This window comes from Hemicordylus capensis, chromosome 3, assembly GCF_027244095.1.
Source record: "Hemicordylus capensis ecotype Gifberg chromosome 3, rHemCap1.1.pri, whole genome shotgun sequence".
In the NCBI taxonomy this organism is placed as follows: Eukaryota; Metazoa; Chordata; class Lepidosauria; order Squamata; family Cordylidae; genus Hemicordylus; species Hemicordylus capensis.
This window is the reverse complement of record NC_069659.1, coordinates 349,174,322-349,193,535: the sequence shown is the minus strand read 5'-3', so window position 1 is coordinate 349,193,535 and position 19,214 is coordinate 349,174,322. Positions and strand designations below refer to the sequence as shown.

Sequence of the window (19,214 nt, the reverse complement as noted above, 5' to 3'; positions counted from 1 at the left end):
AAAAAACCCAAAAAACCTGGTCACCTGAGATTTCTCACTGTAGAGCTCTCTTCCATTTCCACCTTGTATGATTTATACTGGTCCAAGTAAGGTTACCATACATACTAAATAGTATTTTTAATTCTCCCCAACTGCTGAGTTTTACAAACTATTAACTGTCTTCAGTATAGGCTTTGGGATAGGTGAAAAGTGCCTAATTTGAGGGTCCTGGGTGGTCTTGAACTTAACCATACTGGATTACATCCTCGATGCTTGTAGTGTGAATGTAAGAAATTCTGCCTGTGCAAGAGGGAGGAGCAAATTTCACTGATCTTGTATTCGTTCTGCAGGCGCCTGCGGGGGGCCCCCCCCCGTTTGTTCCTGAGGGTTGGGCATGTGGCAGCTGCAGCAGGAAGAGGGCATCTGTAAATTATTCTCCCTCTTGTATGAGTAGAACATCTTTTGCTTGCATTCCAAGCATTCAGGATATAAATTTTTTTTCTTATTATAAAACTGCCTTTTTTGGAGAGATCTTTATAGCAATCTAATTTATGCACTTTCCATATATCAAAAGTGCTGAAGGTGTTGATCCAAATTAAATATTTTATTCAACACTAATGCTGAAGAAGATACATTTGGTGCAGTTTTTCCGTTCTGTTTATCTCAGGTCCAATACAAGATTTATTATTACAAGATTATTAATTTTATTTAGTATACCGCCCCAAACTCACATCTCTGGGCAGTTTACAGCAAACATAAAACAAATTAAACATAAATTAGAACATTAAAGAGGTTGGCAACTAGACAAAGATAGTTGTTACAATATCTATGCCTCTTAAGACTTCTCTAAGTAATATAATGTGTTGTCTCCTAATATGGGAGGTGCACTGGATGAACTCTTCCTGCTTAAGCACTAATGTAGGGTCCACAGTGTCCTATTTGCTGTACGGAACACACAGGTGACAATCTGTTGGAAGATCAGAATGGCTGGGAGGAAGTTGAATAAATAACGAAGTACAAGAAATACAACCAAACACAATAAAGTAGAACAAAATTAAAACAAACGTAACATGTCATTAATTAAAATGATAAACAGCTGTTAAAAAATGAAAAATTGGCAATAACAGTGGAAAACGCATCACAGATTAAAAGTGGATAGGAATAAGGACATTTTGATTAGCAGTCTTAAGATGGGCTATAGAGGAGCCTACTGTATCTCCTCCAGAAGGAGACCTGAATTCTTGGGGTTGCCAAAGTATGTTCTGTTTCCACTTGTCCAAGAAGCAGGACTACGTCTAACTGGGAAAGGCTTGAAGAGCCTGTGATGGAGCCCCTCCCAGTTTCCTGTCTGCCCATTCTAAGGCATTGGTTTGGAGCTTGCTGCATGCCTTGGCTGTCTTGCTACTTATTTTTTCTCCTCTTCAGAGTGGGGACTTTCTTCTCTTTAAAAAAAACAAACCCCAACACTCTATTTAATACAACTTGCAATTCAGGCTATTTATCCTGCCTTCTCACTGGTCCAAGAAGGCCACTGGGCCTCTGACCTGAGGCAAAAAGTCCCTCTTCCTCAGGAAAAGAGGCTTCTAAACAGATTCAAGCCTCGTCTCTGTACGATCTCAATGGGACCACTAGAAAGAGTCGGTCACTTCCTTGCAGCTGCCAGCAACTCGCAGGCCAGCTGGAATGCATAGGGAAGATAGAGCTACTGCTGAGATGCCGTCACTTCATGCTCCTGCCCTTCTGATCAACCCACAGAGACATTGTGGAATGGCTTCTGCACTGTTCCCCACAAGATACAATGTTCAGGAGAAAAAGAGATGTTGCCTCTTTTCTTCAGCACACAGAGAGCTGCACATCCAAGAGGGACCAGGTCTCTGCACCAGCACTGCCCCACTCACTCCTGACCTCAAACCAAAGGCACAATCTTCACTTTGGGTTCTGGCCTTACAGATCTCTTTTCTTCTGTCTTAAAAGGACTATGGATGGGTGAGCGCTGTTGAGCACTCACCTCTCCTCCTCTCCCTACCTAGATTTCCTGAGGGTAGGAAAACTGGAAATTAGAGCCATGTCCCAAATTATCTCTTAGGATTATGAAATGGCACGCCAATCAGACATCCATGACTCCAGACCTTGATCCGGCAGCATATCATTCAGACATAAACTCCCCTCACCCACAACTGTAGATGGCTGATCTGTACAACTCCCATAATCTGGAGCTAGTCTGTACACTCAGGTTTTAGTGAATGGATAAAGAGGGTTGGCTGACCTGTATCAAGAAGGGAGGCAGGAGATTTTCAAACATATCCCCCACAAACATGTACCTCATAGTTCCTCTTACTCCTCAGAAGTGTCTTTACGGGACTCTCATCGCATTCCTGGCAAAGCTCCAGTACCAAAGTACTGCTGGGCCGGGGGGCAATCCTCACCACCCCATATCCAGATACCTGCATCGTCTCCTATCTGATCAGTTGATGCGTCCCTTGTGCTTCTGACAAGGAAGAGGAGGAATGGTCAGGGGATGAAGCCTTGCATCTGGATTCTCCTAGCCACCACAAACCTTCTAAGGAATTTCTAGCTTCCCCCAGAAACAGAGCCCCACAGTGTATAATTCCTTTCCCTGAATGCTTTGTGGAGGCCATGAAATCCGAATGGAAGGCTCTCCTAACCAGTGCATGCTTCAGCTTCACACCAAACACATTCTGTGTCCTTCCTGAAACAACTATGGAAGCATCATTTTATATACTTTTTATTTTTAAAAAATGCATTTGTGCTAGCTCTTCTTTCAATTGTTCAGGATGGATAGCAACCTTAAAGATCCTTCTGATGAAAAATTGGACACGACTCGACCTCTGCACTAGCCCTGAGAGCTCTGGCAGTTGCTTCTTAATATTTGCATGAGCCTCCATTTTGTGGGCAGACATGTATCTCCAATGTATCCCTGCCCCCACAAATCCAAAAAAGGCTTCGTAAAGCTCTCAGACTATCAAAACCAGCTGCCTTCATAGCCAGTGCCAGCCTAGATGCTAGTCATTTTTCCACTAGGGCCAGGAACCTCTGGCTAAGACACTGGAGCACTGATACCGTTTCCAAGCCAAACTGCTTGTGGAGGAAGCCCTCAGACATGTTAATTTAAACCAGAAGTAAATGTGAGACCATGCCAGCCATTCCCAGAAGGGACAGATGGAACATAGGAATACCAGTAGGTTTTTTCCCGTCTTTCCAGATCCACTTACTGGCTAAGGGACTTAAGGGCCCACCACTTTACAAAGGCCAGTTCCAAATACTGGTTATGTATTCGGTCCTACCATGCTAAGGTATCCAACATCTACTTGACACACATGTCATAGAGCCAACTCCTGACTCTTGGATATCTGCAGGTGTGTATTTCACCATATTCTTCGTGGTGACCAAGAAAGATGGTGGCCGGAGAACTATTCTGGACCTAAAATGCCTCAGCAGATTTGTAAATCAACAACATTCAAATGGAAACCCTTCACTTGATTATGGAAGCAGTTCAGCCACAAGATTTCCTGTTTTCTACCAACTGGAAGGACGTGTACCAGCATGTTCCTGTTCATAGCAACCACTTCAAAGTCCTTCATTTAGTATATGACAGGCCACTTCAAGTTCAGAGTGTTCCGTCTGTCATTGGTGCCATGGGTATTTACAGTTCTGATGGCTTATATTGTTGCTCATCATCTTCAGTGTGCACTCCTCCACCTACCTGGATAGCCTCCTCTCATATTTGCCATCTCATGATTGAGACCTTGAAGATATTCAAGTCACTCTGAACTGCCTGAGGAATTGCAACTCTCTCATCAACTCTCAGAAAAGCCACCTTCATCTGACTCGGAGACTACTACACCTATACACCCTGACAGATACCAGCTGGGGTCAAGTGCATCTTCCACTAGACAATGCACACAAACTCAACTCCAGAGTGCTTCCAGTTCTCAAAACATCCATGATAGATATCCTCACTTGAGCAACTGGTGGCCTGTGTTGATACAGGCCCCTGGGTGAGACTCCATATGGAAGATCTGCCGTGGCTTCTGCCACATCAAGTCTGAACCAAAGTCCACCTGGTCTGGTTGACAGACCCTATCAGTTTGACTGGGGACATTCTCATCTTAGACCCTGACAGAATCCTAATGATCATGACTGTGAGCCTCTCATGGATGCAGGGTTCACTGTATCACCATTGTGGCACAGGGCCAGGGGCGCACCTAGTTGATTTGGGTGCCCGGACCTCCCAGCCGCAAGTCCCCCCACGTGAGAGGCCCCCCCAAACCTACTTTTGGGGCGCCTTGCCGAACCTCTGTTGTTGGTTTTTTTTGCTTTTATTACAGTGGCCAAGGGGTGTCTGCTGGGGGTGAGCGGAGCAGTCCTTCCCTAGTGGCAGTGGCTGGAGTGACACCAGGCCCATCCACTCGGGCCAGCATCTTCTACCAGTTGCGAGGTGCTCCTGCGCAGTTCAGAGAGGGTTGCACGCCCATGATGTCATGGGTGTGCGACGATACCAGCTGCACAATTGGTAGAAGACGGTGGCCCGAGTTGATGGGCTCAGCGTCGCTCTGACCGCCAGGGAAGGGTGGATAGGGGAGAGTGGAGAAGGACGGCTCCGCTCATGCACACCCCACAGCCACCACTCGGCCGCCTGGCAGCTGTAATGAAAAAATAATACAGAGGTTCGGTGGGGCGGGATGACTTCTGAAAGGCCCACCCAGACCTTGGAGGCCACGGACTGTGGCCCCAAGGTCCGGGTGTTAGAACGCCTCTGCACAGGGCAGATGGTCAGAAGGCATGCATCTGTCAGCTAGAACTTTGAGCCGTCAGATTAGCCATCGTAGCTTTTCAGCTGCTCATTTACTGAAGGGACATCTTAGACAGTAGAGGCCATACAATGGCTAAGGCCCACGTGAACCACATGGGCAACATCAGATCTTGCTTCCTCCATCAAGAGTCATGGGCAGAACTCCCTCCCAGCCCATCTTGTCAGTGGCATCTAGAACACACAGAAAGACTGGCTCTGTTGACAAGACCTCAGTCCCTGAGAGGTGGAGCTCCTCTATTTGCAATGATGTAGACACTCTGCCATCATTCTACTCTAGACCTATTTGTCTCTCCTTCAAACCATGAACTGCATCATTCCTGACCAAATTTCCAGTAGTTGATGCCCTACAAGTCCCGTTGCTCCCCCTCTATGCATGTTATCCTGTGGTCCCTGCTAAGGTGGGGTGGGAGAAAGGCATAGAACAGGCATACTGACCACTTTCTGACATGGTTTACTTGGCATCCCACATTGGATTCTCCTGCTGCTACCTGACTCGGGGCTCCTTCAGTCATCAAGACCTAATGTTGCTCTGCCTTGTCATCTGGAAGGTGAATGCAGACTTCTGACAGCATGCAAATACTCATCTATGCAAAACATTCTACTAGTATCCAAAAGATTATCTATACATCATATTTACAAGACACCCTGGAAGATGTTCATTAGATGGTGCAAAACCTCTCTTCTGCTGGGTTTACAAACTACTCCTATTCCTTCAGGTGGATCTGGAACAGGGACTCCTTCCTAATACTCTCTGAAGACAATTTCTGCTCCAACGTTGGTTCTTGCCAAACTAGGTTCAGATTATTGGGCTCCTATTCATATCTTCAGATGTTCATGCAAAGCACTGAATGCTTGATCCCCCACAATAATGCATGGATTCTCCTCATGGGACCTGCATAAAACTCTGTTCTTGATCCCTTGAAGTCTTGACCCATCTTGAACTCTTGACGTCAATTCCACTGTTCTCCTATGTTTCGAGATAGCTTTCCTCATAGCAATCACCTCAGCCAGGAGGATCTCCGAGCTAAGGTCCCTTTTTCTGTCAAGGACCACTTTCCACCCCTTACTCATCCGCCCTGATCCCTTATTCTAAGGAGCAATACCTCTTTGCATAGGACCAAAGAGGGCAATTGACCTGCCTCAACGTCTTTCACTTGAGGGAGAGGGAGTAGCACAAACCTGATGTGTGCAGATCCTTATGTATCTATATCAAGCACTCTTCCAGCAAATGAACAGTGTACTTCTTCTTTCTCCCTTACTTAGTGTGAGGCAGAGTCTCGAAATCTACATTAGCTGGATGGATGAAGCCTTCATCATACTGGCTTGTGGAGTCTAGCACTTCCCAGTTCCAGACAGCATTAGTATTTACTCTGCTTGACTGTCACCTCTGTAGCTTTCAGCTCTGTCAACCCTCTGGAAGAAACATGTGAAGGGTCCACATGGTTCTGGCATTCAGTCTCGATCTTTCTGGGCATTACAAGTTGGACATACTTGCTTCTGCAGAAGCTTCCTGTTTCAGGAATGTACTGTAAAATATAGGAACAGTGACGTATCTCACCTAGGTTTTCAGATTATCTGATATTCTATTGTATGCTTGCTTCCACCAATAGAGAAAGAGCATGTGAAGGTTTCTTGTTGGTGGATGAGAGTGTTTAGCCCTGCCCAATAGCTTCTCTACTCCTGAGGTAGGACATGAAATCACTCCTGAATCCAAAAAAGTAGCAGTGGACTAGGAAACTCTAGGACAGAGGTTCCCAACCTGTGGTATTCCAGATATTGTTGGATACAACTTCCATCATTCCCAGCTACAATTTATTGTTGCTGGGGATAATGGGAGTTGTAATTCAGCAGCATCTGGAGTACCACAGGTTGGGAACCCCTGCTCTAGGAATTCCTTTCATCCTTTTAGAGAGTTTTACAGTTGAAAATATGTCCAGTCACATTTAAGATCTCTCTTTTCTTTCAATTTTACAAACAGTTTCATTAAATCTTAGCCACACTCTGTCCAGAAAACCTGGAGGGATCTCATCCACAAGTTCTTAAAGCCTTTGCTAATTAGCAGAAGTCCTGCCTTGAGCAAGTGTGAAGAGTGAACTCCCCCTGGATGCCCCCAAGAAACCATCATAATAAGTACTGATAATCCTCCTGTCCCTTGTAGCCACCTCCTAATTTCATGGGACAAAGAGCAGGTCTTTGGAGGCTAATCATAAAGGGCCAGAGCGCTTTATATGGGAATAGGCAGTTTCTAAGAGAATCTGGTCCCAAGCTGCTTTAAAGGCCAACGTTAGTGCTCTAAATCAGGCCAGAAACAAATGGGTAGCCAGTGTAGATGAAATAGCAGAGGACTGTGTTTTGACCTTTTAGTGCCAGATAGGAGCCTCACAGTGCATTTGGCACTAACTGGAGTTTCCAGATCATCTTAAAAGACTGTTCTGGACCATGTTTGGGTGATCTAGTCTTGAAGAAGCTGGGTAACTGATCCCTGCTCAGTCTTTTCTGGGTAAGGCCTCAACTGGAAAACCAGCTAGAGGTGGTAAAAGTCGCTCTTCATCACTGCCATTTCCTGCATCTCCAGGGAAAAGTGTGGGCCAAGGAGAGTCCCCCAAGCAGTGTTCTTGTAACCGGGATTCCCAAATGTTGTTGACCACAACTCCCATGGTCTTCAGCCAAAGGCCATTGCAGCTGGGGATTATGGGAGTTGTAATCAACAATATCTGGAAATCCCTGTTACAGGGAATACTGCTCCCAAGTATTGTCCAGATGAATGCGAGTAAGATGGAAGTCCTGTTGGTCAAAAGTTCTAGCCATCTGGGAGAGAATATGAAAGTTGATTTGGAAAAGGTGGCACCCCCCCTGAAGCAGCAAGCCAGTTGCTGCTTCAGTGGGGTGCCACCCTTTCCAGATCAGCTTTTGTATTCTCTCCCAGATGGCTGGAACATTTGACCAACAAGACCTCTGTCTTATTCTCGTTCATTCGAACCTAGTCCTGAACCAAATTCAGGCACCAGTTTTTCCACTTCCACTGCTTTCTCAAGATTGGAAGATGGAAATGCAAGAGAGAAAGCTATGTGTCATCATTTTACTGATAGAATTTAAGCCAGGGTTAGGCAACCTTGGCTCTCCAGCTATTGCTGAACTACAATTCCCACTATCCCCAGCCACAGTAAATCACGGCTGGGGATGATGGGAATTGAACAGAAGCTGGAGAAACAAGGCCGCCTCACCTGATTTGAGCCCAAGCTTCTCAGCACTCTTCTAAATCAGAGGGTTCATGTTGATGTGAAAAAGCATAGGAGACAAGATGGAGCATCCCACAAACTAATGGCCACAGGGTGGGTCTCCTGTTATCTTCTGAGATTTTGCTCCTAGGAATGAGTAGAACCTCTGCAAAATTGTGTCACTTAACCCCATCTCTTCAAGGCAGCCCAGAAAGTTACAATGGACAGTTGGTATCATATGTCTCTGAGAGTCCAGGAGACTCAAGAGGGCCACGCTCCCCCATTCATCTCTCAGTGTAGGTCATCCACCAAAATTCTGTCAAAAGCCAGATGGGAAAGGATCCAAATTGATATCATCCAAGAATGTGACACTGATGCTATAGGTGAATAGAACCCACCATGATATGAGTGGGAGGAAGGGGTGGCTTATTGATGAGCTTCTGTGAGGAAATGTAGTTGAAACACAGGTGGAGCACTTTGGCAAGGACTAGAAACCTGATACTGAACATGATCGTTGGTGTGGGGCAGGCCTGCACAACTTGTGACCCGTCAGGCTGAAACCCCATGTTTTTGGCAGTCGTGCTGGTGGGACGATGCAGGGGTTTCGTGCTCTCCCGCATGGCTGATTACGCTGCGTTTGGACTAGTGGGTCCCAAGTTGTGCTAGCCTGGCAGAGGGACGTCACAGGGTAACACCCTGAGATGCTGCTGTTTAAGTTTCTTCTCATATTGCCCTGTAGTGCTGCTTTGGTCTTGCAGATTTTGGTACAAGTTCCAGCCCTCTTGTTATTTCTCCACCCCTTTGAATCTCAGCTCCCTTCTCACATGGCTGCTGTTTTGCTTTCCTGCTAGGTGCTGGGGCAACCCCCCTGGGCCTGGTAACTTGTCTGGCTGCAGCTAACTCCTGTCTTTCTCTCTCCTCCTTTCCTCCTTGTGTGTACGCGTGCGTGTGCTCGCTTAACAGGGCGGATTCAGGTCTCTTCAGGTAATGCCTTTTCTGTAACCCTAACACTGGTTGGGAGCAGGGGGGGGTCTGTGCATGAGTGCCCTTTGTGTCGTGTCCTCTCTTCTGCAGTCTGTGTCTTGTGCACTTAACTCTGTTGCTATTTAGGCCTTGACTAGAGCCGCCTCTTCCCCATCTTTATTTTTCCTGTAGGGGTCTAGGAAAGGGAGCCGCGTTGCGAAATGCTGTGATAATGCTCCCCATATGGATCCTGGGCAGGCCTGGGAGAAATCTTCCCAGCTTTGGCTGCTTCTGCTCCATCCTTTAAAACAAAACAAAACCCTTATGAAAGTGTTTTGGTCTGTATGTTGCAGAATTCCTTGCTCTGTTTGGCCATGTGGTGCTGCAGTGCATCCTGGGATTTGTAACGTGCCCAAGCTCTCGCACATGTAGCATCCCAGGTTGGCTGCGGGTTACGGTTTGTTGATTACAAGCAATTTGGGGTCTGAGCTTGCAGCTTGCGCAGCATTGCAGTTTCCTGGCGGATGGTAGTCTGCAGGTTGTTCTCTACTTCAGGGGTTCTCAAGCTTGGGGCCCCAGATGTCATCGGACTTCAACTCCAATAATTCCCTTTGGCTTTTGTGGCCATTGTGGCTGGGGATTATGGGAGTTGGATGTCCAGCGGCATCTGAGGACCCAAGTTTGAGATCCTTGCTCTACTTGATTTGCATGATGAATCCTTGTTAGACGTTACTCTGGGTTGGTTTTGTAGAATCTAGGCTATATCATTTAACTGGGGAAGAAGGACTTGGGTGCACAGAATATTGTACAACCATCTTCAGGATTGATGGTCAACCTGGCCAAATCCCAACTGGTTGGTTCCTCTTTGGTTCCTCTTCCCCCGTACTCCCGATGCCAACCTCGTAGCAACAGAGGTGTTGGGGCAGTGACATTGCTGTAGCAAAAAAAGCTGTTGGAAGGTCTCTTTGGGTGGGTGGGTGGAGGTCCCAGCCTACCACCACTCTTTTGCTCTTCAAACTGGCTTCTCGAGTAAATGAATTGCTGACCAAGACAGTAGAATGAAAGGAGTTCTTCTTGAGGACCTGGGTCACCTTAGCATAGGAGCCCCATTTCCTTGCTCTTGGAAGGCCGAAGCAGGAAATAGCGCTGTACAGATCCTATCCACGCAATAGGATTTTCTCTGCAGCCTTGTGGTCTAGAAACTTGCTTTCTCTTTCAAATTAAAGCTTGGTTTGTGGGGAGTTCTCTGGAACCTCCAGGCTTTGTGTTATCAGTACTGTGCTTCCAGCCCAGGCTGATTCCTACACATGGCATTCCAAGAACCACGGTCAGAATCTGGGTGGGGGGCGGTGGCGGCGGCTGCTGGATTGGTGAAGGGGAAGCAGCTGCGTTTCTCGGATTTCTCAGGCCAGGCCTTGCTAACCAAGCATGCCCCTGTCTCTCCTTTCTCTCTTGAAGCAGTTCTACCACAGCAGGGCCCAACCTCCGACAAGTGCTTCCCGGGTGCAGAGTAACACGTCTGCTCGGCCTGGCCCACCCACTCATGTTTATCCAGGTGCTTCCCAGGTGATGATGATCCCCTCACAGATCTCCTACCCTGCTTCGCAAGGCGCCTACTACATCCCCGGACAGGTGAGGGCTAGAATGGGGACAGACGTCTCCTCTGCAGAGAGCTCTTGGTGCTTTCCCAAGGGAGCTCTGTCGCCTGGAACCTGTCACTAGCTCGCTTTCTTCTGGGGCTCCTGTAGCATCGCGGGGCAGGCTTTGGACCAGTGTTCCCTGTAGTGGGGATTCCCGGATGTTGCTTGTTACAATTCCTGTAATCCCCAACCAAAGGCTGTTGCAGCTGGGGATGCTGGGAGTTGTCGTCAACAAGATTTGGGAATCCCTGTTTCCAGCGACACTGCTTTCAGACCCACCTTCCCGGTGCCTTTGCCTTCATTGCATACCTGTGCTGATAGCACCCTATTTCTGGCTGCAGGGTTTTGTAGGGTAATCTTCGGGCACGGCTATCTGTTGATGGAGCAGGGGTGGGTAACCGTGCTTTTTTTTTTTTTAGCAGGTTGGAGTGTTTTGACATGGCTTACACATGCAAATATCTTGGGTAAATGTATTTGTCATAAATGGGGCACTGCTTGTCAGGGGTACTGGTGAGGGTGTTAGCAGAGATTCAGCATGTCTCACATGACCCATGTCCTGTTTGTTAAGGACTAGGAACTTGGGCAATGAAGCTGTGTTTTGACCACCCTGCTTGTGGTTTGTTTATTTGCCTTACTGGACTTGTAGCTCATGCTGTCCCAAGAGCTTCGGGTGGGCAAAAACATGCTCATTATTCTACCCCAGGTCAGCTCAACTTAGGCCCCCCAGCTGTTTTTGGACTACAACTCCCATAATCCCTAGCCACAGTGGCCAATAGCCAAGGATTATGGGAGTTGTAGGCCAACATTTGCAGGAGGGCCAAAGTTGAGGTGCCCTGTTCTACCTTCTCCCCCTCTATCACTTCTAAGCATCCTGAATGAAAACATCTTGCACCATTTAAGGGAGTTGTACATGCTTGGACTTTTGTGAATCTCCTAGTATGACCAAGAACAGCTCTGTGTGCACCCTGGGCAGCTTAACTGGATGCATGTATGGTATCCTTACGAGAGCACTCCTGGCCGATTTCAAAGATTGTGGCGGGAAACCGAGGGGTATTCTGGGCTCAGGCTGCTTAATTATGGGTCAGTTCTGTTAGGCCTGCAACATTCTGTCAATTTAATGGATTGAAAGCATGTTGACTGAAAAGGTGCCCCCGATTAATCAAGTAGCAAATTTAAAATGTTACTATTTTTACTACAAGTCCTTTCAAGCATTGCTTTTAAAAAGGTATTCTGTGTGTGTGTGTGTGTGTGTGTGTGAGAGAGAGAGAGAGAGAGAGAGAGAGGGAGAGAAGTTTTCCATTGATGTTACTTGCTGCAACATGTGTACGCCATCTAAAAGTACCGTATTTACCCAAATACAAGGCAACTCTCAAATTAAGATGGGCCCTTTAAAAAATAGAGGTTAAATGCAGGTCATACCTATACTTTCCCAAGAGAAAGAGGAAAATCAAGATGATCCCTTGATTTCTAACATCACATATTTTGGGGGTGGGGCTAGTCTCGAATTCTGGTAAATACTGTGTGCTGATTAATGTAGAACGTCTGCATATTCTTCCGTATGTACATATGAACAAATTTGACTGTCTGATTACGAGTAATTAAGGTCTCATTGGGTAGCTCTAAATTCCGCATGTTCAAACTATTCTGTGACATCTACGTCCTTCTATTCCTCTTCCCAATTAGAGCCTGGAGTTCCTTTCCAAGAGTGCCCCATTTTTGTCAACATGTAACATCTGTCCAGGCCTCTGAGCCGTCAGTGTCACACACACACACCCCTGCTGCCACTTCCCATCCATAATGCAGAGTGGTCGCCATGTATATAGGGGGCTGTGTTGCCAGATGCCTGTGAGCAAGCCCCACCCTGAGTATATCACGGGTGGGGGTCTTACCACTGGCTTTATTGACTGGAACCTGCCCCTTATTCAGCCTTGCTGAATGCCAGCATCTCTCATAAGGTTGGGAAGGAATCCCATGCACTGCCTTGCCTAATGCCCAAGGCAGAGAAACCCGAACCTGTCTGACAAGAAGTGCCTGACCATGACTTTCCTTGGAGCCTCGGACCCACAGGATGCGATCACAATGCCACCAAGCCACAAATGCCTGAAAGTTTCTGCTAGGAGCCGCCCTGCATCAGGAGTGAAGTGGGGGGGGGAGCACCCCTGCTTTAAAACACAGCAGGCCACGGGTGGTCCTTCCATGAGGCAAGGTGAGGTGGTCTCCTTAGGCAGGGGATTACTGAGGCGCCAGCAGGGCGCTGACTCTCTCCCAAGCACTGTCGGCGCATCTCTTTGGGACCGATTGGCTTTGCAGGGAGCACCTCTCCTCCCACTCTTTGCAAAGCTTGCAAAGAAGCAGGAGGAGAGAAGAGGAGGCTGCTGGCCGCCTTCTTGCCTCACAACCTGCACGTTGCTTTCAAAGCTTGCGGGGCTTAGTTTAGAAAGGGGGCTGCCCCCCCCGGGGGGGGAGGGCATGAGGCCAGGCAGTATTTGGTGTCTCCATGCCTTGGTGCTGCCATGTCTTGGGCCAGCCCTACAACAGACACGTCTTGTTGCCCAGGGCAGGCGGGTTTAAAAAGGCAAATGGTGACCTTGAGTCCATCGGCAGCCTCTGAGCTGCTGGGCAGAAACCCCAGGGAAGCAAAAAGCTTATGGCCAGTTGGTATTGGGAGGCTCCTGGGTCCAGTCAACCCCAAGGGCGGCTCACAGGTCTCCTGTTCGGACTGGGCAAGGAGTAGGTGGGTGCGCGTCACACTTCCTGGCTCACTTGAGCCGGGTGCAAAGAGAGCCCGGCTGGGGAGAGACCTGCCTTGGCTTTGGCTCCGAGGCCTGGTCTGCTTGCTAAGCAGAGCTCAGGCTGGTCAGTGCCTGGATGGGTGACTGCCTGGGAACCCCTTGAGTTCCATGATGGAGGAAAGGCGGCGTATCCATGCAACAATAACTGCGCATCCAGCAAGTGCCTGCAGCACTCTGAGGAGGCTCGCCTTCAGCTTGGAGAGCAGCCCCCGAAGGGACTCGCGGGCTTTGTGAGCTCCAGGCGGGCTTGGCAAAGGCCTTGCCTGAATGGCCTGTTGTTGAGGGGTGTGCTGTTGACCTGCAGTGATGCCAGCCTGTGCTCACTCGATTCTGCTCTCCCCTAGACCCCTGCGGGACCCCTGCCACATCCTCCCCTAACTATATTGAATCCTCTCGCCACTTTCTTGGGCAGTAACCTGCTACATTTCCCCCCTCCTTCTTCTCTCCAACCCAGGGCCGCTCCACATACGTCGTTCCAACTCCACAGTATCCTGTACAGCCCGGTGCCCCCAGCTTTTACCCTGGAGCCAGCCCCACAGAATTTGGCACCTATGGTAAGGGGATGGGTGCTTGTGGGTGGAAAGACGTGGCTTAAATCAGCTGCATTTGGGTGGTTTTGGTGTTGCCTTAAGCTATGCTTCTTGGGCCATATGCAGGAGTTGGGCATACTGGGCCCTGGTGGTGGGAGGGGTGCTGTATTGGGATACATGCTAACGTGGGGGCCCCGGCCATCTTTGTGAGCAGTGCTTAGCTGAGGTATGAACATCCATTGACAGCTTCACTTGAATAACTGAGATTTTTGTTTGCCAGGCATGTGCTAACCTTAATTGGCATTTGGGGTTGGGAAGAGAGTAAGGAGAATGGTGTGGGGTGGAGAGCAGGTTAGTTAAGATTAAGCCCATCAAGAGCAGAGTGAAAGTTGGGTCTCTGTTGTGAATATCTTCCAGTGTGACGCCTGGGGTAGTGTATTTACTTGGCACGCAGAAGGTTCCACATTCAATTCTTGGCCTCTCCAGGTAGGGCTGGAAAAGTCTCCATTCTCAAACTTTGGAGGGCTGCTGCCAGTCAGTGTAGACAGCACTGAGCTATGGAGCAAGGGTCTGACTCAGTATCTGGCAGCTTTAAGTGTTCGACTGAAGAATGCTAGGTTTTTTGTCCTTAATATACATGCTCCCTGCCAAGTTTTATGTGCAAAAAGATGGTGATGTGACTGGAATATTTTGTGGAAAATGATCATGATGTTCATTTACAACCTCTATTTTGACTGAAGATTTGTGAATGCATCCCCTCCCCTCCCCTGAGAGGAATTTGCTTCTCCCCACCCCCCGCCTGCACCAGTGCTTCCCTGATTGAGTAGAATATTGGAAGAGCAGGAGCTGGTCTCCTGGGATACTGTTGAGTAATGGGTGTTTGGGAAAAGATGGAGGAAGTCCCACCCAGATCACTTCCTGACCCATGGACTTCTCACACACACATTGCTTTCCTGCTAAATTCCGCATTTGGGCCCCTGAGGACTTCCAGCTTGTTTTTTTAACAAAAGCACTTGAGATTCTGATGGATTCAATAGAGTGTGTGGTGAGACTGGCCATGCACAATTTTGGACCATCACACTTGCCATCCTAGCTAGTCTGAAATTAGACCAAGGAAGCAGCAGTCGTGAGAAAGGGAGGGGCGGCAGCGGCGGCCTGGGTTTCCTCTAACTTTTTTCATCTGTGTGTGGAATGAGTTTTGTTCAGGGCGGCAGTCTCAAGGCAGTGTGAGTGCACGTGCATTCAGAGTGGGGCCGTCCTGATTCAACCTGAGCGGGTTCTAAACTGAACTAAGCAGACATAAAAAACTGTGTGAGCGCACGCCTTAGAGGGAACCCTTGTGGTGGCACAAGACTGTTCGCTAAATGCCGTGACAAGTTGCTGTTCTGTTCTGTTCTGTTCTGTTGTCAGAAGGGATGAGAGTAAAAGACTTTGTAGAAAAGAGTTCCGTGGAGGAGCTTGGAATGAGATGCCCCTCTCCATGTGCACAGGAGAGAGCTCTGTAAGTGTAAAACAAGGGAGAGTACAGCAGAGACCAGGTGTAGCAATTTTGATTGGGCTGTAAGCCAAGAAGCCACCCTGTTCCACATTTCACCTCTGACCTGTAACTGCCAGGTGGCTTAAGGCAAGCCATGGGCCCTTGGTGTCAGCTGTAATATGGAGATGAAGATGATACAGGTCTACCTTGCAGGGCCATTGTCAGGATACAGCCAGCTTGATGAAGCTAAGCAGGTCTTGGTGTGGTGAGACCCATGTATGCCACCTTTTGGGATGGGGCTGTAGGTCAGTGGTCGAGCATCTGCTTGCATACAGAAAGTTCAGTCTCTGGTACCTCCAGGTAGGATTGGAAAAGGCTTCTGAAATCTTGAAGGAGGTGCTGTCAGTCTGTTTAGACAGTACGGAGCTAGATGGGCCAGTGGTCTGACTCTGTTTAAGGCTGCTTCCTATGTTCCCAAATGTATTACTTTTTCTACAAAGAGATAGAACCCACTTTGAGTGAGTTGGCAGAGGTCTTAGGCTGTACCATTTAAGACTGAAGGGGGAAGGCTTACATTTTTGAATGCTCTTAGTGTGGAAAGGTTACATATCAGGAAGTGAGGCTCAACAACAGGACTATGTTAATGTGCTAGCTTACTCTGGGTTAGAGCTATTTGTATGACAGAGTATTAAGAAACACGACTCCTCACCTGCCAAGTGACATGACACAGTTTAGGATTCTGGCACCTTACTCTGTGTAAAAAACTGGCCATAACATTTGGTGTGTGTAGGCGTATGGCAGGCCTGCTCAACTTAGCCCCCCAACCCCCGGCTGCCTACGTTTGGACTACAACTTCCATAGTCCACAGCCACAGTAGCCAATAGTCAGGGATCATGGGAGTTGTAGGACAACATCTGCAGAGGGCGGAAGTTGAGCAGGCCTGGCGTATGGGGTTCTGCATGGGGTGGAGGAGTATTAACTTGATCAGTTATTCTGACCGTCCTGCTTTTCCCCCAAATGTGGAAGGAACAGTACAGTGACAAAAGAGAAGAGATGTGTGCAAGTGAGCGAAGAAGGGCAACATGTGGAACATAGGAAGCTGCCTTATATAGAGTCAGACTATTGGTCCGTGTAGCTCAGCGTTGTCTATGCTGACTGGCAGCAATTCTCCAAGGTTGCAGGCAGGGGTCTTTCCCAGCCCTACCTGGAGATGCTACCAGGGATTGAACCTAGGACCTTCTGCATGCAAGCAGATGCTCTAGAAATGATCTACTGGCCCCATCCCCTAAGGGAATATCTTACAGCAGCCTGTACTTACATGCAGTTGCCCATCCAAATGCAAATCAGGGCATACTCTGCTTAGCAAAGGGGACAGTTTGTGCTCTCTACTGCAAGGCAAATTCTCTTCCCCAAGGTGGAGGCCACAAGGGAGGCCTTGTTCTTGCTGAGGTGGAAAACCGGTGTCTTGGCTGTATTGCTTCAGACTGGAAGTCAGGGAATCTAAGAATATAATAGCACAGAATATAAGAAATTCCTTGCACATAGAACACTAGATATTGGGGGAAAGGAGTCTGTTTCTGACAAACTGGTTTTCTATGTGCAGGGAATTATGTTTGGAGGAGCATTCACAGGGCTCAGGAAATCCACTAGTCTGCTTGTCTGTGACAAGTGAAAAATGATGCCTGGCGAGTGAACAAAATCCTGACAAGTGATGTACCAACATAGCTCGATGAGTAAAAAAAATGTTGTATGGCTGGTGAGCAGAGCCAACATTTATTGCCTCCTGAGCATTCAGGCCTGTGAACTTCTGCCTCCAATCTGAAATAGTACAATCTAGGCATTGGCTAAGGACCTCAATGTGAATTAAGCTGGAGAGGCAGGTAGTAGTGGTGGGGGTGGGGGTGGGTGGTGGGGAGAGATGGTTTTATTGCTTTATTGCTTTAACTGGCTTTTGATGTTTTAATCTGATTTTTATGGAGTTTTATTGTATTTTGATTTTTGTAAACTGCCCTGGGAAGTTTTATGAAAAGTGATATATAAATTGAACAAAAATAAAATAAACTAGCTTAGCCCACGCAGAGCATCTGCGTGCTAGTACTTTATTGCTTCCTCCTCACGCTTTGCCACAGCCCCGTCACCTCAGAGATCTCTCCAGCCTCACCTGAGCCTCACTCCTGCTGCTCCTCCTCGATCTCATTGCTTCCATCCCTCTCACCCCTCTTGGTCGCAGCTGCAGTGTTGCTGGTGCCTGTTGGCCAAGCTGCAGCCCCCCTAGCCCCAGAAGACCCCAGCCTAACCCAAGCCCTGCTCCTGCTCCTCTCCACAGGAGCAGCAGCAGCAGTGGTTGACTGGGCCCTTCCTTGTTGCTGCTACCACCGTGGCCGCTCGTTCCCCTCAGGCCTCTGACAGGCCCAGGCCCATCGCCTGCCTGCCTGCCTCCCTCCCTCCACCAATGGCCTTGGTAGCCCCAAACAGCAGCAGTGGTTGTCTGGGCCCTTCCTTGCTACCAATAGGTGCCGCCGTGGCTGCTCATTCTCCTCAGGCCGCTGACAGGCTCGGGCCCGTTGCCTGCCCTTCCTTCTCTCTTCCCCTCCTTCCTTTTCTCTCTCCTCCACTTGCTCTTCCCCTGTCTTTCTTTCTCTCCTTTTTTTCTTTCTCTCTCTCTCCCTTGCTAAGTTAACAGATCTTGTTGATCTTGTTTCCTCATCAAATTCACACAGCAGCGGCTTCCCTCTCCTGAAGGGGCTCTTTCCTCCCTCACTGTTTTTTACACACACACACACACACACACACACACACACCCCCTCTCTCCTCTACAATCAAGAACATTTTACCACCAGTAACAGTTGCCTTCCAATTGACCTTAACCATCTGCATATGGAATCCCCACTGCCCAATCACCACAGTACCACAGGCTCCTCTTCCCTATCTGCATATGGAATCCTCACTGCCCAATCACCATGCTGCATCTGCTTTCACAGACTCCTCCTCCCTATCTGTATATGGAATCTCCACTGCCCAATCACCTCTGTGCTTCTGCTTGCATACTCTCGCAAGAGCTGGCACGCACGGGATTAGCCACGGGTACACCTTAGAGAATTATATATATATATATATATATATTTTTTTTTTAAATGGCTGCTAGATATCTCCGATTGCAGAGTAGACAGATGAGGGCCAGAGGCAGCTGGGGTCAAGACAGGCTGAGGTTGAGTACCAGATCAGGAAGAGGAAGGGCCAGAAGTGGAAGTCATGGTGGATGGCCAAGTACTGGTTTGGTGACATGGTGTAGAGGCTGTAATGTTGCTCAGTGAAGTGAGGTTGCTCAGACTGAGGGACCAAGCTCTTACATAGGGCCAGCCAGGGCCTGGTTGGTTCCTTGGAACTCCTGGACTAAAGAGCTGCGGTATGGGTTTTGACTGATAACTCTTTACATATGAAGAGCCCTGCTGGATCAGGCCAAGGCCTGCCGAGTCCAGCATCCTATCTTCCCACAGTGGCCCACCAGATGCCTCTAGGAAGCCCACAAGGAGGAGATGAAGGCATGCCCCCTCCCCTGCTGTTGCCGCCCCACCCCCCGCATCCTGCCTCTGAGCCTGGATGACTAGTAGCTATTGATAGACCTGTCCCCCCATGACTTTGTGTGGGAGCTGTTGTGGAGGTGTAGGGAGCAAGAGGCTACCAGAGTCCCTGATCTGGAGATCCTTGGTGGCTTGGGCTGAATTCCTCTGCTGATTCTAGGCCAACAGCTGCTTTTATGATTATCTGAGGTGAAGAGTTG

The 19,214-nt window shown here is 48.4% G+C and overlaps 1 protein-coding gene across 18 annotated transcripts in view; it reads left to right on the top strand.

Annotated features, from left to right (window-relative positions):
- Positions 1 to 19,214, top strand: part of EIF4G1 (eukaryotic translation initiation factor 4 gamma 1) — a 104,778-nt gene that overhangs the window by 22,962 nt on the left and 62,602 nt on the right. For 9 of the 18 annotated variants that reach the window (XM_053306676.1, XM_053306679.1, XM_053306672.1 and 6 more), the window contains 3 exons: positions 8,995 to 9,015; positions 10,453 to 10,626; positions 13,881 to 13,980. In XM_053306676.1, the coding sequence (XP_053162651.1) occupies positions 8,995 to 9,015; positions 10,453 to 10,626; positions 13,881 to 13,980 (295 nt within the window). The remainder of the gene's footprint in view (positions 1 to 8,994; positions 9,016 to 10,452; positions 10,627 to 13,880; positions 13,981 to 19,214) is intronic. The other 9 variants (XM_053306686.1, XM_053306685.1, XM_053306681.1 and 6 more) reach the window with 4 other exon arrangements.